Here is a 9,209-nt window from a genome sequence, read left to right on the forward strand (position 1 = left end):
ACATCAAATTTTGTTCAACTGACTCTCTCGAAGTAGCCCAAGGCATCGTTAACTGTTACGGCTTCTGAAATCCCGCAAGCACCCAATTCTATTTTGTATAATACCATAATGCCATTAAGGGTATTCTAGATCGCCGTATTTTCCATCTGCGGTATGTTAGAAACGAAATCGTGCGACGAAACGACGAAACACGAAGCATAATCGTCGAAGAAAAGCACGGAAACCAAGAGTAACCGAGAGTAATCGTCCGTCGTTTGTAACTTCCGGTAGAACATACAAGTCGTGTTGAAAACATGCACTCATAAATATGATCCTATAAATGTTAGAAAAATATTACAATTAGTAATATTGTATATGATTACGAGACGGCTGATATTTGGGAAATCTAAATATGTAAAAACTTACAGAATGCACGTGGTATGCAAAAATATGTAAAATATATAAAATATATAAACTAGAGTACATATTCGTTACGGTATTTAAAGGACAAAATAATTCTTTATTTGGATTCTATTTGCAAAAATTGTTTATTATATTTGTCACTTAATTAGTATTAGTAGGTATATTTCTTTTTCAATTAATCTTATTCAACGATCGATATTCCTTAATTGCTATTAACATTAAACCTTACAACCTTATTATCATTCAATATTAGATGAAAAGTAAAGAAATTATTATAATTCTTTGTACTATTACAGGATGATAATATTAAAATAAGATACAAACAGAATAAAACTTCAGCCATGTTAACCATTAAGGATTAAGTTTGAAATATAAAGAAACTTTAGGGACTTATGGAAGATATATCAAAGAAACTTTAGGAACTTATAGCAGATTTATCAAATTAATTGACAGCGTTAAATTTCAGTCTTAGAAAAAAGATGCTTCACGAGCTTGCGGCACGAGTGATCTCTCGCAAAACGAGAAAGAAGAAATTAGAAAAATGAAGGGGATTTAGTTAAGAAAGATGGGTTTCTCATCTAAAATGAACTGACGTCTTAATCCTGCTCATATAGGGACTTTAAAGGGATACCTGTCAACATTTCGATATACGTTAGATTTTAAAGATTTATTACATAGAAGAAGATTAAAATATACACTGGTAACCTCGTAGAGAAGGAACACTCTTCTTCTAACTTCTGGCTGATGCAACTTCTCGGACGAAAGTCGCGAGGATCTAACGTAGTTCCAAATTGTTTTAGATCCTAACAAGATTAACTCGACTCCGAAATGTTAAATAACCTAAACCTTTTTGCGTATCTCCTTGAAGCGCGTTCTTCGTATATTAAATCTGGCACCGTTCGGCAAAATGTTGACACTTGACATGTGAAAAATTCGTAACGACAACAGGTCATAAGACACGGTTATGAAAGGTAATTTTACGGAAATAGCACGGTAACAACTGCGTAATCTCGTTTTCATTTCCGCCCAGCGTTAACCGTAAAGTTTGTGTATTTCTAACTGATTACGTTGAACTGCAAAACTGGCACATACACCGAAAACACGTAAGAGACTCGGTACCGTTATCGCGATTCTATTGCGCTACGCACTACTAATACCCACCTACAGAAGGCTGCAGTTTTATCTTATCACACGGTGCAACACACCGAAAGGTTTAATCGTTTCACTGTTCGTGGAAAGGTTTAATTGTTAGAGAATGATAGAAACTATCGTAACACAGCGTACAGATACTGTGGAATAATAAAGAAAAATGGTAAAACCGCTTCGAGAAGCGTGGGTGATTTAAGGTACTTTTTGTGTCTTGCAATTATCGCATCGTTTTCCTAACTAATCTACGACCAAGTATATTCGATAGTGCAAGTTTCTATAGGAAATACGAACGTAATGAATTATATTACCAATCTATTATCGATTAGTTTGACAGGATTTTTAAGACGAAATCAGTTTATTCAAGAGAAAAATTGTCGTAATTTTGAGAATCACAAAAATAAATATTTTATAAGAAACACTAATAACACCATTACGAATGATTGGGATATTTAAGACCTGAAATTCAGGGCCTTTCTAAAGAAGAGTCTATAGATCTATGATAAGTATATGTATAGACGTTGTGTATTTACTAGTTAAATACTTACATCATTATGAAATGCTTATTTATCGAAATTCTTTGAGAGTCATTACAATTATCAGTTATCGACTCAAACGTATTTAGTATTAGAAAGCCGAAATTGAATCGTCAAATGAGATTTACTCGATTCACAATTTAATCGACCAAACCCATTTTCCACAATGTTCCTTCATTTACAGTACTATATTCGATGACTTTCCTGAATTTCTCCCAAGCCACACCGTTAAAGGATCAACTAGAGAAATCATTGGAAATGGAGTAAAGTCAACTACAATACCTACTCGGCAAGAGTTCTACTGACCTAGACTAATCTAATCCCAGCTGGAACAACGTAGGCTTGTTAAAAGTTAGGTAAAATCAATCAAGACGACGAGCTGACTCGGTTGAAGTCTCATTGATCCACCTAGATCTAATCCATGCCTAACCTGAACTCTCGAAGGATCTAAACCAGATCTAACTTGCAACGAGTTCCAGGAACACTTACGGAGTTCAAACAGCTCCGATTGACTTGGTATATACATGTCATGATGATTGGGGCTTTAAGAGATTAGTAAAATCTAATTTAATGGAAGATCCGTGTTCGGTATACGTGGTTCACTATCAGACAATGCGAGTTTGGTTATCTCAATTAATTTTAGTGAATTTCAATAAATTATGTACATACATATAAATCTTTATACATATATCCTTAGATATCAAAGAGGATTAAAAAGTCGCAGAGTTTTTTCGATAGTATATCTAGTATTAAATAGTCTTATTCGAATATTAATGTATAGCAAATTAGAATAATATTGAGAATTACGATGGTTTTCAACTTAATTAATAGGATACCAATTAATGGATATATTCAATTGGATCGATATAGTCTGTGAAGTGTTTGTGTGGATTATACAAGACTCGTCGTTATAAACTGGATTTTGACCAGATCAGCGAATCGACCAGTCTTTCCCTAGCATTTACATGTGTCAAATGGTTTATTTGTATAGAAGTCTGTAAATCATCGCTACGGCAATTATCGTAACCACGTAGAAGCGTGTAAATTATAGTGATTAACAGATATAACGACGAACTGAAATGAACTTATACCAAATTCAACTTTATTAATTTAGTTGATGTAACATTCGAAATAAAAATGTGAAAGTCAACTTATATCTATAGTGTTTCAAAATACAGAAAATGTACCTTCAAATCTGATATTATAGAAGAAAATAGAAATATCCTATACGTTTCATAATAAAAATAGTCGAATTTACGTTAAGTGTATACCCCTGTTATATTATATGAAGATCAGACGAAGCAACATGATAAACGATCTTCAAATTCAATAGTCAATCTCATCTTATCAAAACCTGTTAAGGAAAATCATAACAAAAAATACTAACATAAATATATTTGTAGACGTCTTTCGCATATATTCGTCGTGTCGTATAAATAAAGAAAAGAAATATACAATAGAATCCGAATTCTTTTGTTTGAAGATTCTTCCTTAAACAGAAATCAACCACGACTCTTGCCATTTTCGCTATTACGTACGTATGTTATCAACAAAGATAGACATTCTGTCTTACACACATATAGAGCCAAAGTGTCGAGATTCTAAGTGTAAAGACCCTATTCATTTCATTATTAACAGCAGGTGTGACATTCTTGCTTACATGGATGTACCTCTCTGACTTTGACTTTATACGTTCCCTTGACACAGTCTGAATCAGGTTATTGTGAAGGCGTAACGGAGCGTTGCTTTTAAGCGACTTCTGATGTTCCCTCTGACAACTGATGCATTCTTGTTTAATTTCCTGCATGGATGGCAACGGCCACCAGATGATATCATTCCCATTTTCTACGACCAATAGCGTGAAAATATCATTTCACTAGATATTACCAGAGGGACGAATAAAATCGTGTTTTAATCATAGATAACGAATGAGAGCGATGAGGGACGACGATTGATTGCGATGGAGGAACAGATTTTCACGTAAATGATATTGAAAAGTTTTTTTATACGTAGAAAATCCGTAACATTAATCCCAACGAAATAACAATGAAATACGTAATAGGTTCGTGGAAAGTTCAATTCGAAGTACATATTTATTTTCTACGTGTTTCGTGCATTATTTTCTCATTAATGGAAGAAAATTATGCAAAATATAATCTGCCGAACACGCATGTATCGACCTCTAAATTATTCATTACATATTCCATTAAAATAATAATAATTTTGATGGCGATGTTCGATTTACATTATTCTCCAGAACCATTTCCTCTGAGAAATAAAAGATAATTATTATACTCGATATAATAATTATAATAAATTTAATAAAGCGTAGTTCTTCGAAAAGTATTTACGTAACTTTTAATAAATATATCGTACATACCAATAATTCTAAATTGAGATATTTTAATAAAATTATTAACGTAATATGATCTTATCCATAAGTTACACGAATATTTCAGCATGTCTGGCTATAGTTGAGATAAAATCGGTCGTATTTCTGAAATACGCCCAGCCTACGTAGCTCGCCATTCGAACAGAACGCTTGCCTTCCACGCACTACCCATCCTTTGTTAACGCACAAACGCGCAATAACAGGAAATACGCATTCACGGCTCTTATGCATTATTACGCAACAATTTGCAACCTATATGGGCCATCGTGGGTAATCTCGAATTGTTTCAATTGTGTCACAGTACAACGCACTGTAGTCGGTTAATTCCTCGCTTATCAACGTAAGTATGCAATACATACAGATTTTCATACACGACGATGTTAGATAGATCGTTGCGCATCATTCGTAGCCTATTTTGAAACCCTCGTCAAACTTAATTGATCTTTAATAGATATTGTAATTGAGCTATCTGCCTATTTTGCATTTCATACTATCTTGTCATATCATATCGTATTACGTTGTATCTAATCTGCTAAAAATATTAAATATTTCTGACATATACATACAACAGATGTATACTACTGAAAAAAATTGTATTACCACAATCCTTTTATACATATATTTATTTGCAGTATGTATGTTTTGCATTAATCTTAATTTATATGATGAGAAATTTTTGGAGTATTATTAAATTAAATTAACGTATTATAATTTTTACACGACACTATCGTATATTATGAAATAGCGCTTTTTAATGTTTGAATAAAAGTAACTTATATTATAAATGTAATAGTAACTCTTTCCAAGTTTTAATGGAATATGATTAATTTTACTACTAACTTAAGTATAATGACAAAAAATTAAAGACATTTTATCTTTCAAAATTCGCTTTCTAATGTGCGAAAGGAGAAGAAATTGTTCGTAAAATATAATTTAAGCAGCTCTATTAACCTTTGTTACGCTCTCTCCTAGATTGAAAAATGGAATAGTATGAAGCAACGTGAAATACAAAGAAGCTGAATACGAAAATTGAGAATATAAGAATATTGTAAAGAATAATCTACGATAAAAGCTTCCATCTCAACCTCAATTCGAAAGACAGAATAACACGAGCTTTGATACAAATTCATATACTGCAGTTCACAGAATGATAGTTTCATCTCCATTAAAGAAAGAAGCATAATACGAATAAAAAGAAACAAAACTATTCTTTAATACATAAACTTGGAAAAGAAACAAAAATATTCATGAAAGAATACTTAGAAACTTTTGCTTCAGAGTATTTTAACATCTTGAATAAAAATGTAAATAAATTTGCTTCTAATTGTTTGAAATTGCTTGAAATTTCTAGGAAACGAAAATGAAGCTTTATTCATATAAAGTTGTAGTTTATCGACCATCCCTTGATAATTGCTAATGTCGTCATACGTCTCATCAATGAATATTAAAGCACTTTTCTTCGATATTTCTAGAATTCGTGATGCTTCTAATATTTTGATAATGAGTAATAATGAGATTCATTATAAACCGGCTTACAGAAGTGGCTTTTAAGCCGAAATAATTACTTGAAATAAAGACGCGATTTCGTTATTACTATGCAAGCACTTGGAGTCATTTACCAGATGCTACGTGAGAGTCTGCAAATAACAATTACGTATAATAAATGTACCACTTACAGTATGGAAAATATTAAAATCGTTTCTTAAAACAATTATACCACAATAACTCCGATTAGACGCTAATGTCTGAGTAATTTTCAGAACAACAAATTTGAATACAAATTTGAATATCAGTAACTGCGTGTTATAATGTAGTCATTATATACTTGTATAAGATGTATGTAACTTTAAATAGATAAATAGTTCAGTTGTCTATTACATAATATGATCTGAAATAAATTACAAGATGTTAACGAAAACAAAAAATAATAATATATCATAGCAAGATACAAAGTATTAATTTGACACTTTCCGATACACGTCAAAGATTAAACAAATTTACGTAAAAAGAAAAAAATTATAAAACGATATTATGCAAGATAACTGTTGCAGTATATGCTACATGTTTGACATTATAAAAGCGAAAGGTGAATGTAAAGATAAAGTCATGGTCATAATGATAAATACATTACTTCATGTCTCTAGTTCAACAGGTTTTAAACCTGTTCGTAACAGTTTTCATAAAGTATCATTCGTCTAAAAATGATACAAAACATTCAAGAATGATAAAAAGTCATCGCTCTACTCATGTTGACATTTTTGATCTCTGAGCATCCATGTGAAAGTTCGCCAATAAGAAAATCCTAATTCCCCTCATATATCCTTATTCGCGTATACTATCCTCATCACGCTACCAATTATTCTCACGTTTCAGTATGCCCGATTTCGTAATCGTTCTTATCGCGTGTTGCCCCGGCTATCGGGAAATCGCGAATTAACACGAACCACCACGAAGCGCGTCCTCGGTCGTTCCTCGACAGAAATCGTCAATTTCCGTCGAGTTCCGGCTCTAGCACGAGGCGTCGGTTTCTGTCTCAACGAAACGAATCTTCAAATACTCGTCGAACGTGGTGCAGACAACACACGAAGGTAATACGTAATTGCGTCCAACCTGAAGTATCTGTCACTTGTCACTTGCCAAAGAAATTCGTTCATATATCGTACGTATTATTTTATACTTACCTCATCGAAAGTGGTTTTCTAGTGGCCAAGCCGCGTCGTAGTCAGCTCCTCATTCTTCCTTTCTTTTTTTCCTTGATAGCCAACATTGTAGCCATGTGTACACGAACGTGGCTGTTCTGTAGAACGATCACCGCCATGACACACAATTCCCCGTTCCCGCGGTCAAACACTCCGAAACGAACATTTCACGATCTCACTAACACACGCGCGACATCCAGCGGGATCTTTTTGGCAGCCGGCAACAGGTCGCGGTAGTCGCTATCCCGAACTCGTGACACGCTTCGTCGTGTTATTGTTTATTGTTCGGTCCACGACGGAATTGTAGCGTCGCGTCGGTAGTGTCGGGGTCTTGCCGCTACTCTATTTCGGTCCTCTCAGGTAGGAGAGCAGAGACAAACGTAGTCTGGCTCGGACGAATGCTTGGAGACACTATTAACAAAGAATAAGAACCACTCTGTAGACTGAAAGAGAGAAAAAGAGAGAAAAAGAAATAGAGACGACGGTGAGAAACAGAGAAAGAATGAGCGTAAAGGAGAGAAGAAACACGAGACTGAAGCCAACGGCTACCATTATAAATAGTTGCCATCCACTAGCGATGGGAGTGATACTCTTTCGTCCACCAGGTGGAACAACTGTACATAGCGCCAATTTTATTTTGTTGAAAAATTATGATAATGTTACAATTATAATAAATATAAAAAATAAATGAAATATCAAGTATAAAGCAAGTAGCTTGAAAAATCAATTCTGTAGTATAGGTGTAGTTTGTTTGAAATTGTATCGTTTCCATCACTATCGGCTGAGTAAACTAGAGTAAGATGAACGAAAGCGAGAAAGAGAGATAGAACACATCAACGGAAGTATGTACGTGAGAAGAACAGAAACAGACAGTGGTCTCTCGTTTGCTCTACCTCTTATGTTTTGCGTCATTGCACCGTCACTGAAGTCTGTCTTGAATTTTAACGAACTGCGGTCCTAACATGTAAATTTGCATGATTTCCTTTCGACGAACGACGATCGCCAATTTTGTAGTCTCACTGAAGTAATTGCACTGAACTATGATATGAGAACTATTGGGTAGATAATACATACATAGTAACAAATTAGGAAATTTATTAACCAATTTCATAATTAAAGTTAACAAAATCAAATGTCAATGAGTATATCTTCATCAAAAGCCATATTTATGAGCAACATAATCCATGTTTATTAAACCAAAAGGACTATTATAATTATTAGTTTTCGGTTGATTTACAAAGCGAACAAGCTTTTCCACAAAAATATAAAACAAACCAGCAAATTACCTCAAAATAGATCTCCAAAACAATCCATTTTCAGAATGTTTTTGTATCTTGGATCAATTTGTTGACACATAGTTAAATGTAAACAATTTCCAAATTATAGAAACAATTATTTGATACTTTTCTCAGCTTGAATTCTCATATAGTATATCAAAATATTTCTTTTAAAGCCCGAACTTCGTGGCGTACCAAAATTCGCACGACAACTATCATTACACGCAGATTCCGTATTGTTTATTTTAAGGGCGTTTGTTGGCAGCACTTGAGTGTTTTATACCTGTTTATAAGTTTTGGCGCGAATCCGAAGCGCCATGACGTTTGTTGGATACGTGTTTACAAAAGGGTCATAAATCGATTAATATATTTCTGTTTTACTCGATGCTTATGTTGATATGTTTTTGATAAACAAAACAACGTGCTATCGATAAAGCACGAGTGTCATCAATAAAAACATTGTGATTTATCTGCAGTGTATATGTGCTAATAATTATATTCATCAAGAACGCATTGTACTCGTAATAAAGGAATACTCGAAGAAAAGGTCAAGTAAGAACGGTGAAAAGAGATCAAGAGAAGAAAAACTGGCATTATGATAATTTTTATGATTAAGCCATTAATCTCATCCGTATCCGTATTTCTGTACGAGACAGGAAGTAAGGTTAGTGGAATGCAAGGGCGCGGACGAAAGTTTTTTGACTCCCACGATGTACATATGTAAGTAGTAGGAACTTTAAAGGGGAAATCTCTTTGC

At 33.7% G+C, this 9,209-nt stretch overlaps 1 protein-coding gene across 1 annotated transcript in view; it reads left to right on the plus strand.

Moving 5' to 3' along the window:
* The first annotated feature begins 8,265 nt into the window (after positions 1-8,265).
* Positions 8,266-9,209, plus strand: part of APC4 (anaphase-promoting complex subunit 4) — a 49,907-nt gene continuing 48,963 nt past the window's right edge. Inside the window, exons 1-2 of the mRNA XM_069132445.1 lie at positions 8,266-9,004; positions 9,109-9,172. Coding sequence (XP_068988546.1) covers positions 9,163-9,172 — 10 coding nt within the window. The 5' untranslated portion in view covers positions 8,266-9,004; positions 9,109-9,162. The remainder of the gene's footprint in view (positions 9,005-9,108; positions 9,173-9,209) is intronic.

The sequence above is a fragment of the Bombus flavifrons genome, chromosome 2, assembly GCF_040668555.2.
Source record: "Bombus flavifrons isolate JBK064 chromosome 2, iyBomFlav1_principal, whole genome shotgun sequence".
Classification (NCBI taxonomy): Eukaryota; Metazoa; Arthropoda; class Insecta; order Hymenoptera; family Apidae; genus Bombus; species Bombus flavifrons.